General features: G+C 48.4%; 1 protein-coding gene across 1 annotated transcript in view; it reads left to right on the top strand.

Annotated features, from left to right (window-relative positions):
* Positions 1-14598, top strand: part of LOC142466239 (uncharacterized) — a 31761-nt gene extending 17163 nt beyond the window's left edge. The window contains exons 4-6 of the mRNA XM_075571174.1: positions 6426-6911; positions 12507-12520; positions 14541-14598. Of these exons, the coding sequence (XP_075427289.1) occupies positions 6426-6911; positions 12507-12520; positions 14541-14598 (558 nt within the window). The remainder of the gene's footprint in view (positions 1-6425; positions 6912-12506; positions 12521-14540) is intronic.
* Positions 14599-24099: the final 9501 nt, after the last annotated feature.

Raw genomic sequence — 24099 nt, 5'->3', positions numbered from 1 at the left:
TTTACTGCGAGACAGTGAGCGTGCTTTGGGGGTGGGGCAGAGCCGGGGCGAAGACGTCGCGGAGGCGGAACGGAGGCGTGGTGGGAGATGGGGCTAGCCCCATGCTCCCACTGGATATTTGCGGTCACGTGACCGCTCCCCTGAGCGCCAAATTGTAAACTTGCCTGTCTCCAGAAAATTTCTGAGCCTCAGCACGCATGCGGAAGCGGCTGCTAAAGCCGCGCTGATCACAGATGAAGAGGGTAAGTTCATCTGCTCAGCGTGGCTCAGCACCGCTCAGAGGGGTCTGTTGGACTATGTCCCAGGCCTAAGGCTCGCTCTTTAGTAATCGTGAAATGTAAAATAAAGTGTAGACGTCTTTACCTAGTCATGTAGACTTACTACGATCCACTTTGAGGAAGAAAGAACGTTTCCTTCTTGATAGTCTGTGGTGGTACTGGGGGGAACACCTGGGGGGGGGGGGGATGAAAGATTAGGAAAACAAACACAGAAAACAACAAGAAAAAATATATAGGGGGGGGGGGTGGACATATTGTTCATCCTAACACTTTTTAACTGTTGGTCTTTGTATAGACCAAAATAAAGGGCTACATAAAGCCTAAATAGGGGTGGGGGGGAGGGGCACGATCCTCGAAGGTTCCGGAGCATCCCGAACTCCGCCGAAGGACTCCGCCATCTTATTATCTCTAAACCTCCTTTGCCTCCAAACTCCACACCATTTTATAAAAACAGAATGAAAGATAACGAAAGAATATCTTTGGGATCTATCGTATCCTAATCCTTTTACCTTAGACCTTTCCACTTATTCTGTGTGACGGTTCAGGGGATTCCTTCCCCTTCTTTCACCCCCTCTGTCTCTTCCCTTGCCAATCTCCCTGCGCTGACCCACTCCTGTCCCGCTCCGGCTACCTCTCATTCTGCCCCTTTGCCCAGCGCGGTCTTGGAGCCCCTGCGGCAATGCTCCCCACTCCCAGACTCCCTCAGTGCCCACTGCCAATCCCTCACCTCCGGTGGCGATCTCCTCCATCCCTCCGTTTCCCTCCACTGGTGTGCTCCCGGCGATCCGCGCATCTGGTGACGCAGCCTGTGCGCGCGCACTCTCAGCTTACAGAGGGCGCACGCACACGCTCCTCTTCTAAGCCCTGTCACTCTCCTGACTCCTCCCATCCCCTGCAGGCTATCTCTCTGTCTGACCCCTCTGTCTCCTCCTCTCCTCCTGACCTATCCCTGTTGTCTCCCACTTCTCTCTCTGCTCCTCCCCTCTCTTCCATTGGTGTGCCTTCCTTTATAATCCCTGTCTGTCCTCTCTATCATTGCTCTGCATAGTTCCTGTTATCCCTGTGTGTGCAGTCCTATGATTTGCTCCCTCTGTGTTCCTGGTTGTACCTGCTCCTGTGTTCTTTGGATTTCCCTGGCTTTGACCCCTGCTCGGTCTGGAGTACCCTGCTCTCTGTACCCCTTGAACCTTGCTACGAACTCTAGCTTGTTGACCTGTGGAACCCTTGGACTTGGCTTATGAACTTTGACTACTCTGCTCTCTGTACCCCTGGACTTTGGCGCACGGACATGACTATTCTTACGTTAACCCTTCAAGGACGTTGCAAGTATAACAACTCCCTTTCTACAGGCCCAGCAACGCCATACCACACTCCAGGCTTGCCCCCACTGCTGTGGGTGTGTGGTAATACCATTCCCACCTCAGTATTGCGGTCTTGCCAGGTCTGCGGGCATACGGGCGTGACATTATGCAGAGCCCAACAAACGCAGACCACCCTGAGATGGGTACAGGTATTTCCATAGAGGCCTTACAATCTGTAAGTAACCAGTTGTCTACTGTCTCCCAGCAATTGGCCAAATTCTCCCCTCAGGAGAGTCCCATGGCTCCTACACCACCGGTTGCTACAACCTATGCCAGCACTGGGCCCCGTATTCCTTCACCTAATCGCTTTGATGGGGACCCCCTCGCCTGCCGCGGTTTCTTAAACCAATGCGAGGTGCAATTTGAGATGTCCCCCTCGCTGTTTCCCACTAGTCGTGCTAAGGTAGCGTATATCTACGCCTTGCTCACCGGAGACGCACTCGCCTGGGCCTCTCCCCTGTGGGAGCGTAAAAGCGAATTAACTCACGATTACCCTCTCTTCAGATGCGAGTTTCAACCAGTGTTTGATACTCCTGCATGGCGCGAGACAGCCGCTTTCTCTCTTTTCCATATTTTGCAGGGCCGAAAATCTGCTGCCAAATACGCCATTGAGTTCCGTACGCTGGCCGCTGAAATCCAATGGAATGATGAGGCACTCGCCGCCGCGTACTGGCACGGACTCTCAGATACCCTGAAAGACGATCTAGCTACTCATGCCCGGCCTTCATCCCTGGAGGAGTTGATTACCCTGAGCATACGCATGGATCAGCGTACTCAGGAGCGACGGCATGAGGGGCACTGTTCTCGCTCTCCTTCTTCTGTTGTCTCTCACAGGTTGCCTACAACACCCCTCCTGGCACTGGAGGCTCCGGAGCCGATACAGGTCGGCAGTCAGCAACTTCGGGCCACGGAGAGAGCGCAACGTCGTCTGAATAGACTTTGCTTCTACTGTGCTTCTTCAGAACATCGTCTCCAGAATTGTCCCCTGAAACCGGGAAACGGGCACACCCAGCAAAGGTAGAGGGGCTTCTACTGGGTACTGTCTCTCCTTGCCCCTCTCTCCCCGAAGCTTCCCCAAAGAAGTTTCTGCTTCCAGCCACTTTGGCGGGTCCGAACCTTTTCCTGCAGGTAGAAGCTTTCATCGATTCGGGATCTGGTGGTAACTTCCTGGACCAGAAGTTCGCTTCGGAGAACCAAATTCCCATGGTCAGAAGGAAGACTCCTATTGGCCTCGAGGCCATCGACGGCAGACCACTCCAGCCTGCATTTATCATTTGGGAGTCTATTCCTCTCACACTGACCTTGGCCGACGGTCATAAGGAGGTAATAATCTTCGATATTTTTCAATCTCCTACTGTCCAAATTATTTTAGGATTGCCTTGGTTTCAACTCCACAATCTGCGCATTGACTGGACCGGTACTCTGCCTCTCCAGTGGCCTTCGTCTGCAGATTCTGTTCCTGCGGAGTCTCCTGTTGCAGTGATTGCCGGCCTTGATTCCGCTCCTTCCAATCTATCGATCCTGCCTACCGTGTATCATGAGTACTTGGATGTGTTCAACAAGGTACAAGCGGAGGTTCTGCCTCCTCATCGCCCGTACGATTGTCCTATCGATCTGATTCCTGGAACCATCCTGCCTAAGTCTAAGTCATACTCCCTCTCCATCCCAGAGACTGAGGCCATGACGTCCTACATTCAAGAAAATTTGGAGAAGGGATTCATCCGCAACTCTACCTCCCCTGCCGGGGCTGGCTTTTTCTTTGTGAAGAAGAAGGAGGGATCACTTAGGCCATTCATTGACTTTCGCGGACTCAATAAGATCACGGTAAAGAACCGGTACACCCTTCCGCTTATCTCGGAACTGTTCGATCGTCTCCAGGGGGCCTCTATCTTCTCAAAGCTCGACTTTAGAGGTGCCTAAAATCTCATTCGCATAAGGGAGGGGGACGAGTGGAAAACAGCATTTAATACACGATCAGGACACTATGAGTATCTTGTTATGCCCTTTGGTTTATGCAACGCTCCTGCCGTCTTTCAAGAGTTCATGAACGACATCTTCCGCGATGTATTGGGAACATTTGTCATAGTCTATCTGGATGACATTCTTATTTTCTCTAAAAACCTGGAGGAACACATTCAACATACCAAACTAGTACTTTCTAGGCTCCGTTCTAATCGCCTGTATGCCAAGATGGAGAAGTGTTTGTTCCACCAGACCTCTACTGCCTTCTTAGGTTATATCATCTCCAGCCAAGGCTTCTCCACTAAAAGCTGTTCTCGTTTGGCCGCTGCCTAATTCACTCAAGGTTGTGCAGCGTTTTCTCGGCTTTGCCAACTATTACAGGAAATTCATCAAAATTTTTTATTCTATTGCTCTTCCCATCACCGCATTGACCAAGAAGGGCGCCGATACCACTTCCTGGTCCCCAGAGGCTATTCTTGCTTTTGAGGTACTCAAGAAAGCTTTTGTTTCCGCACCCATCGTACGCCATCCGGACACCTCCCTCCCCTTCACTTTGGAGGTTGACGCCTCGGACGTGGCAGCTGGCGCAGTTCTTTCCCAGAGTACTTCCCCCCAAGAGAAACTCCACCCCTGTGGGTTTTTTTCGCGGAAAATTTCATCTGCTGAAAGGAATTATGATGTTGGTAATCGGGATCTTTTGGCCATAAAACTGGCTCTCCAAGAATGGAGGCACGTTTTGGAGGGTACTAAGAAACCAGTTGCTATTCTCACGGACCACAAAAATTTGCTGTATATCGAGGGGACCCGACGTCTGGGATCCCGCCAAGCTCGGTGGTCGCTTTTCTTTTCCCGCTTTAACTATACCATTTCATACATTCCTGGTACCAAAAATGTCAAAGCGGACGCTCTCTCTCGTCAGTTCGCCACGGAAACCGAAGCTAATGAAAGCACGGAATCTATTCTTCCTGCCAAATGTATAATTTCCGCTAACAACTTCGATGTGTTGGACGAAATCAACAAAGCTCAAGCTCACATTCCCAGCAGGTCCAGGGTACCAGAAGGGCGCTTATACGCAGCTCCATGCTTTTACCATAAAATTTTACTTTGGGGTCACTCTTCTAGAGCAGCCGGTCATCCAGGCTTCAAAAGGACAGCAGATCTCATTAAACGGACATTTTGATGGCCAAAGATGAACAAAGATATTCTCGACTTTACTAGTGCCTGTCCTGTATGTGCCCAGAGTAAAACAATCCATCACAAACCGTTGGGACTTCTCCTACCTCTTCCTTTCCCTGAACAACCCTGGAAGCATATCTCGATGGATTTCATTGTCGAATTGCCCAATTCCAAAGGAATGAACACCATTCTGGTCGTAGTGGACAGATTCTCTAAACATTCACACTTTATTCCCCTCAAGGGTCATTATGGCGTTCCCATTTCTATTGTCTCTGACCGTGGATTGCAATTCATCTCTAAATTCTGGCGGGCATTTTCCCAGAGACTCGGAATCTCTCTCTTGTTCTCCTCAGGATACCATGCTCAAACCAATGGTCAAACCGAAAGGATGAATCAAACTCTAGAACAATATCTAAGATGCTTCGTATCTGACTCACAGGACAACTGGGTGGATCTTTTGCCATGGGCCGAATTTGCTATCAATTCTCTCAAAAACGAGTCTACACAAGAATCTCCCTTTTTTATTAACTCCGGTTTCCACCTGTTACGCCGATGCTCGCCACAAACCGGGACCGGACCGCGGGGCTGAGGTGGGGTTATATAATCACCGACCTCCACGCAGACTGATCCGGAGTGCGCAGTTCATAGTCGTACATCGCAGGGTCAGGATTGGAGAAGGCAGCATCGTCGTTAATGAAGCAGGAGTTCGGCAACAGGAAATCAGGAGTGCCCCGCTTCAGCTTAGGAGCGTGAGCGCGGGGATGGCTTCTGCGCGAGGAGCGGCCTCGGCCCATGACGCCGATCTCAGCAGGAGGAGACAGCAGGCTGGCCGAAGTTCACCGCAGGGCAGCGTCGGGAAGAACCAACGCTTCAGCGCAGAAGTCCAAGGCAAGCCACTGCAAGAGGATCGCAGCAGGCCGCAGGAAAGAAAGGGTAGCCACTGCTAGGAGGGAATGCAGCAGTTACCAGTGCTGGCATCAACGCTTCAGCACAGGCGTCCAGGGTAGGCCACTGCAGGAGAATAGCAGCAGGCCGCAGGACAGGAAGGGTAGCCACTGCTAGGAGGGAATGCAGCAGTTACCAGTGCTGGCATCAACGCTTCAGCACAGGCGTCCAGGATAGGCCACTACAGGAGAATAGCGGCAGGCCACAGGACAGGAAGGGTAGCTACTGCTAGGAGGGAATGCAGCAGTTACCAGTGCTGGCATCAACGCTTCAGCACAGACGTCCAGGGTAGGCCACTGCAAGGAGATAGCAGCAGGCCAGTGCTGGCAACAACGCTTCAGCACAGACGTCCAGGACCAGGCCTCTGGATACTCAGGAACTTGGAAGGTAAGAACGCTAGGAGAGAGGTCTGGGGTGGTTTGTGGCAGAGTCAGTAACATAGAGATATGAATAGTTATGCTCGGCGCTGGTTCAGAGCCAACGCCTAGAATATAAAGGGCGGAGATCCAATCACAGGAGGAGGGTGTGTGAGAACTCCTCCAATGAAGCAGCACAGGGCAGAAGCTGCAATGAGAGGCAGCACCTGTGCCATAGATTGCCAGAGGAAGCCTGCAACTGCACAGGTCTGCAAGGCAATAGTCAAAGCCAGTAGTGGATTCCTTACACCACCCCAGTAGTCTTCCTCTCTTTTCTTCTCCTTCAGGCGTTCCTGCGGCCGACTCTCATGTTACTACTCTACAGGAATCTTGGAAAAAAATCCTCAAAACCCTACAATCTGCGGTTGCCAAACAAAAGACCAAAGCAGATCGTCATCGTCAACCTTGGGCCTTCTTTCAAACCTGGTGACAGGGTGTGGTTATCATCAAGGAATATCAGGCTTAAGACGCCATCACCTAAACTATCTCCGAGATTCCTGGGCCCATTCAAGATCTTAGAGAAAATTAACTCAGTCGCTTATCGCCTTGATCTACCTCCCACCATGAGGATTCCTTACGTGTTTCACACCTTCCTCCTTAAACCCTTCATTCGAAGTCCTCATTTTTCTGTTCCCTCTCGGAAACCCAACCCAGTCTCCACTCTAGGACAACAGGAATACGAAGTCCAATCTCTTATTGATTCCCGCTGGTCAAAAAACAAACTCCAGTTCCTGGTCCATTGGAAGGGCTATGGTCCGGAAGAACGTTCATGGGTACCAGCACGTTATATCCATGCCCCAAGACTACTCCAACAATTCCACCAAAAGTTCCCGCAAAAGCCTTGGTTGGATCGCTCGGAGATCGATCCTCAAGGGGGGGGGATACTGTGACGGTTCAGGGGATTCCTTCCCCTTCTTTCACCCCCTCTATCCCTTCCCTTGCCAATCTCCCTGCGCTGACCCACACCTGTCTCACTCCATCTACCTCTCATGCTGCCCCTTTGCCTCAGCGCATGCCCCGCAAGTCGTGCGGTCCCGGAGCCCCTGCGGCAACGCTCCCCGCTCCCAGACTCCCTCAGTGCCCACTGCCAGTCCCTCACCTCCGGTGGCGATCTCCTCCATCCCTCCGTTTCCCTCCGCTGGTGTGCCTGTGGCGCGGCGCTCGGCGCTCTGCGCGTCTGGTGACGCAGCCTGTGCGTGCGCACTCTCAGCTTAAAGAGGGCATGTGCACACGCTCCTCTTCTAAGCCCTGTCACTCTCCTGACTCCTCCTCCCATTCCCTGCAGGCTATCTCTCTGTCTGACCCCTCTGTCTCCTCCTCCTCTCCTCCTGACCTATTCCTGTTGTCCTGTTGTCTCCCACTTCTCTCTCTGCTCCTCCCCTCTCTTCCATTGGTGTGCCTTCCTTTATAATCCCTGTCTGTCCTCTCTATCATCGCTCTGCATAGTTCCTGTTATCCCTGTGTGTGCAGTCCTATGCTTTGCTCCCTCTGTGTTCCTGCTTGTACCTGCTCCTGTGTTCTTTGGATTTCCCTGGCTTTGACCCCTGCTCGTCCTGGACTACCCTGCTCTCTCTACCCCTTGAACCTTGCTACGAACTCTACCTTGTTGACCTCTGGAAACCAGAATCCTATTCCAGGACACCGCTCTTTGGTAAAAAAAAAGAGAAAAGACAACGTATAACACACTTAAATGAGGATATAGTATAAACCTTAGAAAATTCGTAGTCGCCCGAAAAAAGTGTCTTTAAAATCGAAAACAAGTCATCTTAGTCTTAGATTTTATGTACCCCGTACGGGACCATTAAAACCTGGCAGGGGCAGGAAAAGAATCAAACCCCGCCGAGGAGGAAAGTTCGCCGCGGGCCATCATTTCTTGACCACCAACCTCCTCCATCAGCTAGACTGATAGATGTAAAAACAGGGCCCTCAGCTCAGTCAAGTTGGGTGTCACGGTTGTGCTCGCCACAAACCTGGGTCGGACCGCGAGGCTGAGGTGGGGTTGTAAAAGCACCGACCTTAGACCGCGCAGGCTGATCCGGATTGCGCAGTTCGTTGTCATATATCGCAGGATCAGGATAGGAGAAGACAGCGTCGTCGTTGTACAAGCCAGGGTCAGGACAGGAGACATCAGGATAAACATTGTTCAAGCAATAGGGTAAAAGGGGACGATAGACAGCACTCTGATGGTGTTAAATATATGCAATTGCAGGGTGCACGGAACAAAAGGGGACCCTTATTCCCCTGTATAGTACTAACAAATCTACGTAAGTACCAGCACTCACTGTCTAATAGCTAAATTATGAAAACAGTTGTAATGCAGAATAAACATTTAATAATAAAATGAACCAGAAATAAATCAAATGTGTTTGCAGAAACCAGTATCACAAATGGGCATGTCACAAAGTGAGGGATGGGGGGGGGAAAGAAGGAAAAGGGGAAAAAACATGAAACATAAGGAATATACACAAAAAAAACGGAGAACGGAAAGTATGCTAGGGGGGCTAGTAGATTTGATTGTTCAAGATTTGATTGTTCAAGCAATAGTTCGGCAACATGTAGTCAGGAGAGCCCCGCTTCAGCTTAGGAGCGCGGGGTTGGCCTCTGCGCGTGCGGCGACCATGGCCCATGGTACTGGTCTCAGGAGGTGGAAGACAGACCAGATTTACACACCGCCTAGCTGCACGGTTAAACCTGAGCGGGCTAGGGAATCCTCTGTAGCAGCGCAGGAACCAGGACACGGCCTCTCTAGATTAGGGAAAGAGTAGGCCCCAGGAACCAGGAAGCTGTAGATACACAGGGAAACCTCCGCTTCAGTGCAGGAATCCAGGAGACTGAAGGACGCAGGGGCGAAACCTCCGCTTCAGTGCAGGAATCCAAGAGGCTGAAGGACGCAGGGACGAAACCTCTGCTTCAGCACAGGAGAACAGGAAGCTGAAGGACGTAGGACGGAACCTCCGCTTCAGCACAGAAGAACAAGCGGGAGCTTGAAGGAAGCTGAAGGACGCAGGGCGGAACCTCCGTATCAGCATAGGAGAACAAGCGGGCTTGAAGGGAGCTGAAGGACGCAGGGCGGAACCTGGTATCAGCATAGGAGAACAAGCGGCTTGAAGGAAGCTGAAGGACGCAGGGCGGAACCTGGTATCAGCATAGGAGAACAAGCAAGGGCTTGTGGCAGAACGATGGTGACATCCAGTAAGGACTATGCTCGGCAAGGAGCATTGTGGGAAAGCAGTACTTAAAGGCCAGCGGGCCAATCCCCAGCGGGGGTGTGAAGGTACTGCTCCAATGAGTGAATGCAAGTCTAGGTTGCAGTGATAGGCTGCACAGCTGCAGTAGATACCAGAGGGAGTGTGTATAGCTTTGGTGAGTGAATCCAGGCTGCAGCAAACATCAGGAGAGCTGTTCCAGAACTGCACCGGTCTGCAAGGTAAGGCAACCAGTAAACCGCGGAGCGGATTCCTTACAGTACCCCCCCCCCTTCACGCGAGACCTCCGGGCGAACATGAGCACTCATAGAGTTGGAGGACCGGGAATTGTTGCTGAACCGTCTAGGATTGGGGTTAGAGTCGTGGTCCAGATACTCGTGGTTAGTCCTTAGTGTACCCCCACACCCCGGTGAGAACTGCGGCCCGACAGGACCATCCATGGGTCTTGGGGACATTGAGTTGTTCCTAAAATTCTTTAGGTGGAAAGGGCATCCGTAAACGAGCAGTTCTTTGGTGAGTACAGTTCTAGGATATGAGATTGATGGAAGAAACATCTTTGGTACATGGCTCGCCTCGCAAAATGTCTTGGAAATCCAGGGCTGTGAAGAACCAGAGAGTTCCAGAGCAGAAACGGCAGAAGAACCCCCACTGAAAGCCCAGTCTTTAATAAAGGAACCGGAATCTAGGATCAGCGGCCCTGATAGTTGATCGAATACACCAGGAGGAACTTTGTAACAGAAAAAGTCTTGGCTGACCACTGCATGTTGGAATTTGCGAGGAATTTTTCCTCTAGAAGGCTCCCAGGTAATGGTTAGTAAGGGTATAGGCTGGTTGGAAGCATCTCCCGGTATTGGTATGGAAGGTGACAAGGCAAGCAGTAAACCAGGCATAGGGACCGAAATCTTGGGATACGTACAGAGTATTTCCAACTGAGAGGAAATAACAGGGGCAACCGAAAATTCCGAGGGACAAAACCATGGTTTAGCAGTAGCAGAGAAGCAAACAACAGTAGAGCTCTCCAATACTGGGAAATCTTCATTGGAAGATAGTATTGTCAGTGAATCAGGAATAGACCTTGGAATTTTCATATCAGTAGCTTGAGAAAAAGTCAGAGCCAGGGTAGTGGTGGAAGGGAAGCTAACATCAGAAGCTGAAGTCTGTACCTCAGTGACAGGGACCTGAAAATCAACAAGCAGCAAGTATGAACTATGAAAACTCTTAATGACAGGCACCTTAGGAGTACAAGGAGTCTTTTCCGAAACTGCAATGGCCCTAACCACAGGGGTACCTAACCTGACAAAAACATGAATAGGTGTGTTTTCTAGTGCAAAATCTCTGATCACAGGACTCCTAACCGATAGTGAGGGTGTCTGGGTTTGATTAGAGAAAAAATCACATGTATTGATAAGTGACTTGGAAAGAATTACTGAGGTTCTAGATTTGCTGGACATGTGAGAAAAAATACCCCTTAAGACAGGAGCTTTAATTTCTTCCCAGAGTAACCCCATGTCTGCTGGGGCATATTTAGACACAGTACTGAGGGACTGGGTTTCAGCAAAGGCAGGACAGCTAAATAGCTCAGATTTAAACCCCAAGACTTGTAATATATGCATGGTGACCTCAGACAGTACTAAGGGAGTGACCACAGATATGCTGATCCCTGGAGAATTAGCCTGGACAGAGAAATCAGGGGGACCCCCAGTCAGGATACTCATTGTAGGAAGAGCTTCAGAATCAGAAGGAGAATCATTACCTCTCAGAGTCTCAAAACTAGAAAGACACAATTCAGCGAAAAGGGAAACAGTGTGCAGGCTTTTTACTAATCTATATGAAAAAGCGTCACTTTTGGGAGAAAACCGTGCGTCAGCAAACATTCCTGGGAACACAATATGAACCCCAGGAGGGACATACAGACTACTGTATGCTTTTAACCCTAAGCTTAAAGAGGAGGAGAACTTACACAGTACACGGGGATTAATCATAACTGTACTGGTCTCTGAAGTAGGTATTTGGTAAGGAATGTCTGGAAAACCAGAAATTACTGCAGACTCCATAATGTGGGAACTATGCGCTGAAGCAGGGATCACCGCTATGTGGGCGACAGGCTGGTTCAGTGAAATACCCGGGAGAAGGAACTCTGCGAACAAGCTTAGGGAAAAACCTGACTCCTGACTACATTTATCAGGAACCAGAACTTTAGCCGAAGTCTCCAGAGGCGAAACTGTGGAAACTTGAGCTGAAGCAGGGGATTTATAGCAAAGAATATCTAAGGACTCCGTATGGTTAATCGAATCCCTCAATGCAACCTCTGCTGTCTGACTTGTGGACTCATTCTCTGAGGCAAAAACGAAGGCATTAACTTGGAGGCAGCAAGAATTTACAGGGGTTAATGCAGACAATGCTTGAGAGTAAAACATAGGTAATCTTCTCTCTGTATTAGGAGAGACAAGGAATCTCTCCTCTGGAGCTAGGGGCGTGACCATGGCTGACAGAGAACAGGGATTTACCAAAGGAAACTCAGAGAGCTGCCCCACAGGGTTTAATACAGAAATGACCCTGGGAACAGAACTTAGGGATTCTTTCTCTGAAGGGGAAAGCGCACAGGACTGCCTAGCAGAGGTTAAAGCTGGAAAACCCTCAAGACCTAAAGAGAGGGATTCAGAGCTAGAAATAGGGGGACTAAGGGACTTATTCTCTGATACTAGAACCTTAGTGTTAGTTAGTGAAACATATGTATTCTCCAGGGGAACCTCACAGGACTGATCGGCAGAGGTTAAAGCTGGAAAACCCTCAAGACCTAGAGAAAGGGCTTCTGAGCTAGAAATAGGAGAACTAAGGAACTTAGGGGCTTATGCAGAGAGGAACGTTATTTAATGTGAAAACGGCAAGAAAATAGCCACAGAATTGGAGCAAGTTATGGTCGTATGCTGAAAGCTCCGTTACCTCATTTTTCTGATGAGATTCAAAATTGCCAAGTTTTTCTGGCTAGATTGAACTCGCTATAATATAGGGCAGAATGGCGAGTTGCAGTGCATCTATGCTACCTGCATACCACCCTATTTTAACATGGCGAATTTACCAATCTCTCCACGTGTTTGGCAATTTTTAAAGTAAAGAAACCTGCTGTGGCGAATTTTATGAATCTCTCCATGTTCTCTGCAGGACAAGCTTTTCTGGTACGTATTTTTGCCAAAAGATGGAGCTATTTCCCTTCTCTATCCTCTCTGCATAAGCCCCTTATTCTCTGATACTAGAACCTTAGTGTTGGGTAGAGAAACATATGTATCCTCCAGGGGGACCTCACAGGACTGATCGGCAGGGGTTAACGTAGACATATCATTGGTGTCAGGGAACCCGGGCATACAATCAGAGCTAGGGACTGTGGCAGTTACTACGTTAGGAGATATTGCTAATGGGTTCGTTTGGTCATCTCCCGGAGAGGGAGATACGTCCCCCGGTTTAGCGACAGGACTGGCAGCAGAGAAAAACCGCCAGTTGACGGCGTTAGCGGCCAGGGGGCGATCCTGTTTTAACAAGCAATCATCCAATACCACATGCAGCGTGTCGTGAGCGAGAGCCACCATGACGGAAGGGTCCGGGAGTACTAAAGGAATGTCCAATGATAAAGCCAGGGCATTGAGTGTACTACAGGCGTTGACCAGTTCCACAGGACTCACCTTATCCCCAGTTAAAGGGGAATCAGGGGAGAAAACACTGTTTTCACTGGCCAGAACACTGGCCAGATACTGTTTTAAGTCTCTGAGGCAGTAAGCCTTACAAACCAGATCATTACGGCATTTCTTTTGCAAGGGAGTTAAGCCCTCCGACATAAACGGATCTTTCATCAGGGGTATTATATCGCACAAATAATCATTCTCAAACTGGGACTGGTCTACAGACCGGGACAGGTTTTTAGGAAAAAACTTACCAACCCGCACCTCAGCGGGGTCCGAGTTTGTGGGGCCGAGCATACTGTCACGGTTGTGCTCGCCACAAACCTGGGTCGGACCGCGAGGCTGAGGTGGGGTTGTAAAAGCACCGACCTTAGACCGCGCAGGCTGATCCGGATTGCGCAGTTCGTTGTCATATATCGCAGGATCAGGATAGGAGAAGACAGCGTCGTCGTTGTACAAGCCAGGGTCAGGACAGGAGACATCAGGATAAACATTGTTCAAGCAATAGTTCGGCAACATGTAGTCAGGAGAGCCCCACTTCAGCTTAGGAGCGCGGGGTTGGCCTCTGCGCGTGCGGCGACCATGGCCCATGGTACTGGTCTCAGGAGGTGGAAGACAGACCAGATTTACACACCGCCTAGCTGCACGGTTAAACCAGTGCTACAGCGCAAGAGTCCTGAGCGGGCTAGGGAATCCTCTGTAGCAGCGCAGGAACCAGGACATGGCCTCTCTAGATTAGGGAAAGAGTAGGCCCCAGGAACCAGGAAGCTGTAGATACACAGGGAAACCTCCGCTTCAGTGCAGGAATCCAGGAGACTGAAGGACGCAGGGGCGAAACCTCCACTTCAGTGCAGGAATCCAGGAGGCTGAAGGACGCAGGGACGAAACCTCTGCTTCAGCACAGGAGAACAGGAAGCTGAAGGACGTAGGACGGAACCTCCGCTTCAGCACAGAAGAACAAGCGGGAGCTTGAAGGAAGCTGAAGGACGCAGGGCGGAACCTCCGTATCAGCATAGGAGAACAAGCGGGCTTGAAGGGAGCTGAAGGACGCAGGGCGGAACCTGGTATCAGCATAGGAGAACAAGCGGCTTGAAGGAAGCTGAAGGACGCAGGGCGGAACCTGGTATCAGCATAGGAGAACAAGCGAGGGCTTGTGGCAGAACGATGGTGACATCCAGTAAGGACTATGCTCGGCAAGCATTGTGGGAAAGCAGTACTTAAAGGCCAGCGGGCCAATCCCCAGCGGGGGTGTGAAGGTACTGCTCCAATGAGTGAATGCAAGTCTAGGTTGCAGTGATAGGCTGCACAGCTGCAGTAGATACCAGAGGGAGTGTGTATAGCTTTGGTGAGTGAATCCAGGCTGCAGCAAACATCAGGAGAGCTGTTCCAGAACTGCAACGGTCTGCAAGGTAAGGCAACCAGTAAACCGCGGAGCGGATTCCTTACATTGGGAGAGCGAGATCCAGTAATTCTTAACGGTCTTCCCTTTCACTCCACGCTGAAGCCTCTGGTGGTCTCTTAGGTCTCGGAGAGCGTTGTGGTTTCGCGGGTTGCTGGCCGTGCACTCCAAGGGCTCCTAGGAAATTCTCCTCCCTCTTCTGGGTATCGTAATGAAAATTACTTCCCATCTTTGTTTACGACCAGATGGAACCGGAAGATCAATCTATAACGGATGTCTTTGTCTTTAAGGACCGTTGTAACTGGGCGGAGGCCTCTTCGTCTTGAAATTGTGGATCTAGAAAGATCCTGGAATATCTGGATCCAGGAGTCTTCGAAGTCCACGAAATCTTGGTTCCTACAGCCTCTCATTATTTTCTCCTTGGTGGTGTAATAGTGTAACTTGATTATTACATCCCTGCATTTCCGAGGGCCTGAAAATCTTGGACCCAGGGCATGATGGGCTCTGTGCATGTGAATGTCGCTTGTTTGGGGTGATGGGACTAGTAAATAGGTTTGTTAGGTAAGGTTGCAGGTCATCCTGAACGACTGTTTTTGGGATATTTCTTATTCTGATATTTTGTCTCCTCTCCCGATTTTCCAAGTCGTCGACTGTGTCGTTGAGATTCCTGACTTCGTCGTTGATCCTGAATATTTTGTCTTCCATTGATCCGTGACTCTGCAGGAATTCTTCAAGTTTATTTTCCAGCTGGACTGTTCGTGCGGTCAGAGAATTCAGACCTGCCTTAAATTCAGCAACAGCCTTGTCAAGAGACAGTTGGAACACACTATGCATCTCTTTAAATAAATCTTTAAAAACTTTTGTGGTGATTTGAGTGTTTTCTTCTGAATCTTCTGAATTATTCTTGTTCTTGATCACTGTCCGTAAAGTTTCCTCCTTGTTGTTGTGAAAGCTCCTGTGCCTGTGGATGCGTGTGCCAGAAAGGCGCCATCTTGAATTTTGGGCAGAGGAGAAGCAGCTTTCTAGAGGTAACGGGTGACAGAGGGGGTGCCTGGCTTACTATACTTCTTGGGTGGAGGCATCCCCGCAGGTTCTGACACCGGGGGAGGATGTTTTTGCAGTGATTTTGGAGGGTAATTATGCCATGATCTCGGTTAGCTAGCACTTTTAACCCCCCCCCTGTACACCTTATTTACTGCAGCCTCTCCCAACACTGACTGCACACAACTGCCTCCCACCCCTCAACCCCCAAACAACTCCCTCTGCAAACCTTGAATAAGCCCTTGAATAAGCCCTAGCATTGCAAACATTTTGGCAACGAAAAGGCATACTTCTGCTGTTTACTCTGCACACACTCACTTGGCTCACAACAGTTACATACTGTAGTAGATGAGGTTGAAAAAAGACGTACGTCCATCATGTTCAACCTATGATAAATTTAGACAACAGATACTTTATCCTATATCTATACTTATTGATCCAGTGGAAGGCAAACAAAAAACCCCAGAGTCATATCATCCAATGATATCTCATAAGGGGAAAAATAAATTCCTTCCTGACTCCAAGAATTGGCAATTGTAAGGAATCGGAGAACACGTCCTTTGCGGCATGTTCTCTCCTTACCTGCTTCTTCACAGCCCTCTGCGCTGGTTGCTGATCGTGCGCGCGCACGTGCAGCTCTTCAACCCATGCCACGGAGCCTAGCTCCGCCCCCTGGACATGCCGCACGCGCTCACGTGACGCCATGCACCGCTCCCCAGTTGCGTGACAAGTATCCTGAGTGCCCCTTGTCTACTGCAGCCTATCCTGAACTCCGTGGAGGCCATGCCTCCATTCCGCCCCTATCTCATTGGTTCCTGTGTGCTACTTAAGACTTTCACTTTCACTTCCTGATTGCTGAGCATAACTCTTGTGACCTTGTATTTCTGCGTTTGTTTTGCCTTGCCTTGCTTTGCTTGTGCCTTGCTGTGTTCTCTGTTGCTTTCCTGTGTACCGACCTGGCTTGACTATAGGACCCCCTCTGGATAAAGACCCCGGCTTGACTATTGGACCTCCTCTGGAAAAAGACCCCGACTTGTACATGACTACCCGCACCTCTCCATCCCAGACCTCGGCTTACGGACAATCTACCACTCTCCTGGCTCCTACCCTAGACCACAGCACAACGGACACTGACCACCCCACTGGCTTCGCCTCCAGACTTTGGCAAGTACTCATACTAACCCACTCTCTCCAACCCAGACCCGGCTACGCTTACTATCCACTCTCCAGGCGTGCTCTCGCTGCTGTGGGTGCGCATTCTTGTACTTCTCCACCTCAGTATCAAGGTCCCTCCTTGTTCGTGGTGAGCGCAAGCGTTACAGGAATCGGATTAATCCCTAGATCAACATTCATCTCATGTATACTTATTTGGTATATCCCTGTATAAGGTCCTTTCTAAAAAGATGTCCAACTTTTTTTTGGAACAAATCGATTTTATCAGCAATCACAGTGTCCATGGGTAATGAATTCCACATTTTAACTACCCTTACTGTAAAGAACCATTTCCTTTGTTGGTGGTGAAATCGCCTTTCCTCCAACCTAAAGGGATGCCCCAGAGTCCTTTGTACTGCCCTTAGGATGAATAGTTCATTTGAAAGCTCCTTCTACTGTCCCCGAATATATTTGTATATAGTTATCATATACCCTCTTAGACGCTTCTTTTCTAATGTAAATAAATCTAATTTAGCTAGCCTCTCATCATAATGTAGCTCTGTGTAATTTTAGGGTTACATGTCTTTCTCCTCCTGTGCAATAATCCCTGTTAAAGGGCAGGTTTGCCAGGAGTAATCATGGTGTTTGCCCTCACTTCATATGCTGTGTATTATTCAGTGAAGGAAGTGACATCAGGCTCTGTGTCCACTAACAGTGACACAGGGGTGGTGCCTACTGAAGCTATATAATATGCAGCACTTCCTCTATTTAGGGTGTGTGCCTCACCATCTGAGTGAGGTGAGTCTATCCAGCAACCTGTCAGGGCTCTGGCAGTGTTTGTGGCCCTCCCTTTAAGGAGTGGTGTGGAAGACTATACCTCTTACTTCCTTAGGGAGTAAGGGAAGAGCTAGACCTGCTTTCAGTACCCTTGACTGGGAGTGTACGGTCAGGTACTTCCTTTTGGTTGGCAACTTGAGATGAGTGGCTAGACGACCAGCTACTATGATGGGCGGCTGCCCATGTCTGCTATTAATAAAGGATGCCAAAGCAAAAGAATGCTTCTGTCCTGATTGTGGAGTCAGTTGCGAAGAATGTGCACATAGAGGTCCTCTTTCAGAGACTCCTCCCTACTACGCTGGGGGTCTGGAAGAGATGGAGGCACTGTACCATGAGTGAGTATAACTCAGCATTACCTCATAAACCGGTCTTGATGCCATTCCCCATAATACAATCAAGCGGGAGACTCAGGAGTCCTGTAAGCCAGCAGGTGCACCACACTATAGCCATGTGTAACCAGAGTAGTATTTCCCTAGGGGACCCTATCTGCGATTGGGGGGGGGGGGGAAACCCGTTACAATAAGATTGTCCATCCCCTTTATTAATTGGTGGCTCTTCTCTGCACTCTCTCTAGTTCCAGATTGTCTTTTCTAAGGAGTGGTGCCCCAAATTGTACTCCATATTCAACGTGTGGTCTTACTAATGCTTTGTAAAGAGGCATAATTATGTTTACTTCCCTTCCAGCCATTGCCCATTTAAGGCAAGATAAGATCTTGTTTGCCGTTGCAGTTACTGCATGACTTCGGGCACTATTGCTAAGCCTGCTGTCTACAAGCACTCCTAAATCCTTCTCCATCAAGAATTCCCCCAATTTATCCCCATTTAATTTGTATGTCGCCTGTTTATTCTTTCTTCCCAAATGCATAACCTTACATTTATCTGTATTAAACCTCATCTGCCTTTTACCTGCCAAATTTCCAGTCTCTCCAAATCCTTACGATGAGAAATTACATCCTGCTCTGATTCTACTACCTTACACAATTTAGTATCATCAGCAAAAATGGAGACTTTGCTCTCGATGCCAACATCAAGGTCATTAATAAATAAGTTAAAAAGCAGGGGTCCCAGTACCTTAGCCCAACCTGAAAAAATTTAATTTTTGACAACTCTCTGTTGTCTATCCTTCAACCAGTTTTCAATCCTGGTACATTTATTTTTACTGAGTCCAATTTGCTTTATTTTGTACACCAACCTTTTGTGCGGAACCGTATCAAAAGCCTTTGCAAAATCTAAGTTGACCACATCAACTGCATTACCCTGGTCTAAATTCCTACTTACCTCCTCAAAGAAACAAATAAGGTTAGTTTGGCATGATCTGTCCTTCATAAATCCATGCTGACTATTACTAATAATTTTGTTTTCCTTTAGGTATTCCTGAATATTATTCCGTATTAAACCTTCAAGTAGTTTCCCCACTATTGAAGCCAGGCTTACAGGTCTGTAATTCCCCGGTTGTGATCTAGCTTCCTTTTTAAAATAGGCACCACATCTGCTTTACATCAATCTTGTAGTACTAAGCCTTACAAACATTGTGTGTTAAGGGACATACTTATGCACAGTATATGTGCTGGGGACTTCTAGGTCCGTGGTTCTGAGAGACCATTTGGCTACCAAGCTTGGTGCCATCAAGTCTGCTCGGCTCCTGGACATGAAAACCTCAGAAGTTGCCAAGGTGTGAAAGCCATTTGGGCACCGGAGTTAGGCTCAAATACACACGTCCTGGACTGAATGGGAGTCCCCGGACAACCATTTGCCCAACCCAGACTTTGAGGAGCCTAACTCAGCGGATGGCCTCTGCATAGTAAGCGACAGACATGCCCTTGTACGATGTAGAAGAACCGCTTGCCCGGCTTCACTAGCTCTGATTGACTGGTAGGATTCTTCCCACGCGTGGATTGGCTTTAGTATTTCATGAATGAACTCAGAAATACTATAAGAATGTCTCAGCCAATCCAGACATCCGATTCTAAGCGCCAGAATAGTAGCGGCAAATTCGAAACGTCCAAAAGATGCTCTGACAGAAATAGCAAAGGCACCGGCTTCAGATATCTGAGGCAAAATATTTTCTAAGTCCCACTTTTTGTGGTCAAGTTCTGAGAATTGAACGTAGCGGTCGCAGCTGGATTGCAAGCCAAATTAAGTTCCAGGACGTTCGGAGCCAACTCCCTGTGAATTTATTTCAGCACCTCCGGAGCAGTTACAGAGATGGAGTCAGGAACTTCATGCAGATTTGAGTTCCAGGACAACTCGGGCTAAGTCCCGGTCAACTAAAGACTCTTGTATTTCTTTCTGTTTTAATTAGGAAAGTGTATTTTTTTGCCCAGGTCCCAAGTAAGTGTGTCTCTTCTTATGTAGTTTGTGTCCCATTGTGTGTATGCCTTTGTATGCGAATACATTTTCAATTTATTTCACTTGTCTTGTTTTGCTCAATGTATGATCCAGAAAAAGATTTGCAAATGCCTGGTCCCCCGTGACACTATTTAAAACTCAGAGCCTTATGCTCCAGCCCGGGACACTCACATGGCATCCGGCACAAGCTAGAATTGGAGAAATATTACCCTGAAGGATTTGGAGAGATTCTCTAATAATATCAAGATATCCTTCCAAACAGCAATAAACAAGGTGGTGGCAGAATTAAAATCGGACATCGCGGCGCTGTCTAAATGGACCCTGGACTTGGAACAAAAGGTGGATGAAGTCCTTCAACTGCAGTTGAGTACAGATGACGAGGTCTTTAAACTTAAAGAATAAATAAACCTCCTACAAGATAACTTCGAAGAGCTTGAAAACAGGAAGAGGAAACAAAATCTCTATATCAGGAACGTGTCTGAGGCTTTTTCCCAGGACTCCGTTCAGATCTCAAGAGGCTCTTTTTACAATTGGATCCAGCTCTGGAAAATACTTGCACTTATTGCAAAAAGATAAAACGATTTCACATCTTTTTAAACTTGAACCAGTATTTTCCTAAAAATGGACACAAAACATATGACGTTAATAAAAGCAGATTTAGGAATTATATTTTATAATCAAAAATTTTTGGTATAAAGAAAAAGAGTACACACCCCTGTCTACACTGTGGCCATGGCAACAGTATAGCCGGGGGACAAACATTCGATCATCACCTAAATGGAAAGATTATTGAATGTAGGGAGTTATACACTTCTGACTGTAGTTGGGCAATCTATGCCTTTAAATGCCCGTTTGGTATGATTTATGTTGGACAAACTTCCAGAAGGATTAAATGACATATATACAATTGTAACACAGTTTCCCCACCCCCAATCGCAGATAGAGTGCATGTGAGGGGAATCTATATGTATTACCAGGTGTGTGTGGTGCTTTTACCTGTCAGGTTCACAGGAGGCCTGAACCTCCGCCAGTGAGAGCCTGGGGTGTGTCCTCTGGAACGATCTTACATAAACAGCGCCTCCACCTGTGTAGGATTCTAAGGGTAGAATGACCCCTAACACAGGACCCACATATATTAACCACATACACCAAAGGTATATATAAAACAGGTTTACTATATGGGCAGATAAATACAAAACAGCATACATCAACAATAAGACAGTGTCCCTCAGGTCACCTCGCAGGGCTTTAACACACACACCCTGTGTACTCAGGAGTCCCCAAAAGTCACCAATAATCCCGCGCCGTATATCAAAATCCCAAGTGTCCCCAGAGTCCCCCTCCCACCCAAGTGTGAGACAGCGCTGCCCACTAGGATGAGATGAGGTTGGTGCACTTGGTGACTTGACTGTTACCTGCCAGGAGTGTCCACAACTGGGCACGCAGATGCTCTGTACTTGAGATCCCTTTCCAGAAGGATGCTTTCCACGTTGCTTCTGCCTCTGTGATGGATGGCTCCCGCACGGAGTGATCAACCTTGAAATGTCTCTGCCTCTGACACTGCAGAGGATGATTCACCTTTAGACAGTCTCTGCCTCTGCTACGGCAGAGGATAATTCACTACACAGCAGAGGCCAGGAATTCCACGCTTCCTGGCTGTGACCCTCACTGAAGCTGGCTGTACAGGACCCTGTCCCTATCCTAGGAGCGTCCCTGTAGCAGCCACAAGCTGAAGGTGAGTAGGGCTTAGCTGGGGCCTAAGAGGAGACTTCTGGCCTAGTACAGGAGGCTACTTTCCTCCTTGCACAAACACACTCTCCCCTCTGTTTCCCAGCTCCTACTGACTCGCATGGTCTGTGCACAACAATGTATATCTCCAGCAGGAGAAGCTGCAAGCCCTATTGGCTCCCTGGCATCAGGTGGCCTGCCTGCCTCTATGCATTCTGGGGGCTGTAGTCCTTGGCCAAGCCCTTTAACATTAGGGCCGCATGCGCCTGCGCAACCCTGTAATGGCCACCACTAGCTCTAGCTGCTCCTGCTCACCTGTAATGGCCACCGCTAGCTTTTCCAACCTCTGTGCATGGCCCTGCGCATGCGCGAACTCCCATGCCAACCCTAACATGGCCGCCGCTAATCCGTGGGCTACACTGCGTGAACTCCCACGCATGCGCGAACGCACACAAGATGGTGGCGCCCTGTTGCTGATGTCGCCAGGGAGCTCCCGGCGACGCACTTGCCCCGCAGCATCCCCTAACTGAATGAGGGTGAGTGAGGGAGAAAAAGGGGAAACCTGGGAGCCAGAGGGGACCTGGCTACACAAACATGAATCAGACAGAGTGAAAAAAGAAGAATCTCCAGTCGCCCGACACTTCTCTGAAGATACCCTAGGTAAGCCCATTGAAGTGGCACTGAGCACGTAGTGAGCTAGGATTCCCCCTTGTAATCCCTGTTTTGGGGAGTTTGTGCTGTCATTGTGTATTGTATTGTGCCTGTTGACTTCAGTCAAAATAAACCTGCTTTCTTAACTCCTTTGTTTTTTTTGGCAAGTGCGATCCCATGTAAAGTATCCTGGTCTCCTGTGACGGGCTCTTCTCTGGTGGGATCGCTAGACTCTGCGTTGACATCCTTGCAGGTATTTCAGGACTGATTCAGTCTCGCTTTTGAAACTGCAGAACGAGGAGTCACAGGCACACCATACTCGGTTGCGGTTCGCCACACCCCCAGCAGTTTATCTAGTCAACCCGGGGATAAAACTAGAATATGGTGTCCCACATCATGTACATAAAAAAGTAAATGATATATCTATACATTTAAATCATTTAACAAAAGTGAAAATTTATCAATCTAGAATATAATATTAATATCATGAAAGTCACAAGATGCAATTGAAAAACTGTTACATTGCTTCATTTCTTAACAAGAAAATAGTAGAATACCGAGTTAACTGTAACAGTAAGGGGCTCCAACTCAGGTTTCTATCATTAGATAGTCAGAAACGTATGTAAGGGACATTTAATTAATCGTTATCCAGCTATTATTGATTTAATTACTTTGCTATTTAATCACATTGTTTTTATGTATAACATTTTACTATAAATCGGTATGGTAGTCTCATCGTCCTTAGAAAGCATCTGTCCGTCCTCTCCCTGTCGATGGATTTCTACTAGGGAACAAAGTGTTAGTTAGTTGGTGCTTGTAACTTTTGGGTGGGGTTGCGGAGGTACTGTATTCATTATAGGGTTTCCCTAAATCAATAACAAAACGGCAGCAACTGGGCTGTGAACTTACCTGTGCATATACCACCACACATCACCTCCTGGAAATCACACTTAGAATGCTTTAATAACACTTACAGTACTATTATTACTCATTTGCTTCCTGTGTAAACATGAATGTTTCTTTTATTATATTTCATATTTTTTTGTGTTAAAACAACCGAATACTCTATCTCCATTTAATTAAAGACTCACGAAGACCTGTCACAGTTGAACATTTGCAAAATAGAAGGGTAAAGGGAAGGGCATATGCGAGAGCTTGTAATGCCCTGTGTTAAAGTGATCTGTGGATACAGTAGAGGCAACGCTTATTCTAACATTTGCCTTAAACTAGCCGGGTTACATTCAGGGTATGTGCTGGGTATGTTCTGGGCTAGTTTGAGGCACGTTTAAGGCATTTCTGCATTGACTAACGACCCATAGAATTAACACAGCAGGGATCCCTGGCATTCCAATTCAGTTTGAATGGGACTGCCAGGGACCCCCGCTGTTAATCTGATAGGCCATTAATCAATGCAAAAATGCTGGGGCTAGTTTAAGGAAATGTATTCAGAATGTACCTGGGTCTTTTGGGGAATTGCCACTGGTTTTTGTTAGAATAATCGCTGCCTCTACTGTAAGTGACATGGAGTTACTCAAGTTGAACTGAGTTGGAAAGGAGGACATCTATCAACTACAGGCATACCCCGTTTTACGTACACTCACAAGTATGTACATTTATTTTTAGTTGCACCATACCCCTGTGTACGTACGCGTGCTTCGCGAGTACGGACACCAGGGGGCGGTGTGCGCACCTCAACACTCCTGCAACCTCCTTCATGCTTGTCTTCATTATGGTGCGCTCGATCTCCCTGTTCCCTCTGCCCTCCCATCTGTCTCCGTTCCCCCTGCACTCACGCTCCATAAAGCAGCAGCTAAACCAGTGATTCCGCCCGTGACTCTGCTTCCTCCGCTCTCCTCCTTCTCCCCCATCCTCCCTCCTCCCTCCTCAGAGCTCTGCGAAGCTTTGCATGTGATGTGAATTACGG

This window comes from Ascaphus truei, chromosome 14 (assembly GCF_040206685.1).
Source record: "Ascaphus truei isolate aAscTru1 chromosome 14, aAscTru1.hap1, whole genome shotgun sequence".
NCBI lineage: Eukaryota > Metazoa > Chordata > Amphibia > Anura > Ascaphidae > Ascaphus > Ascaphus truei.
Note: the sequence above shows the minus strand (reverse complement) of the source record. Positions and strands in the feature narration are given on the sequence as shown.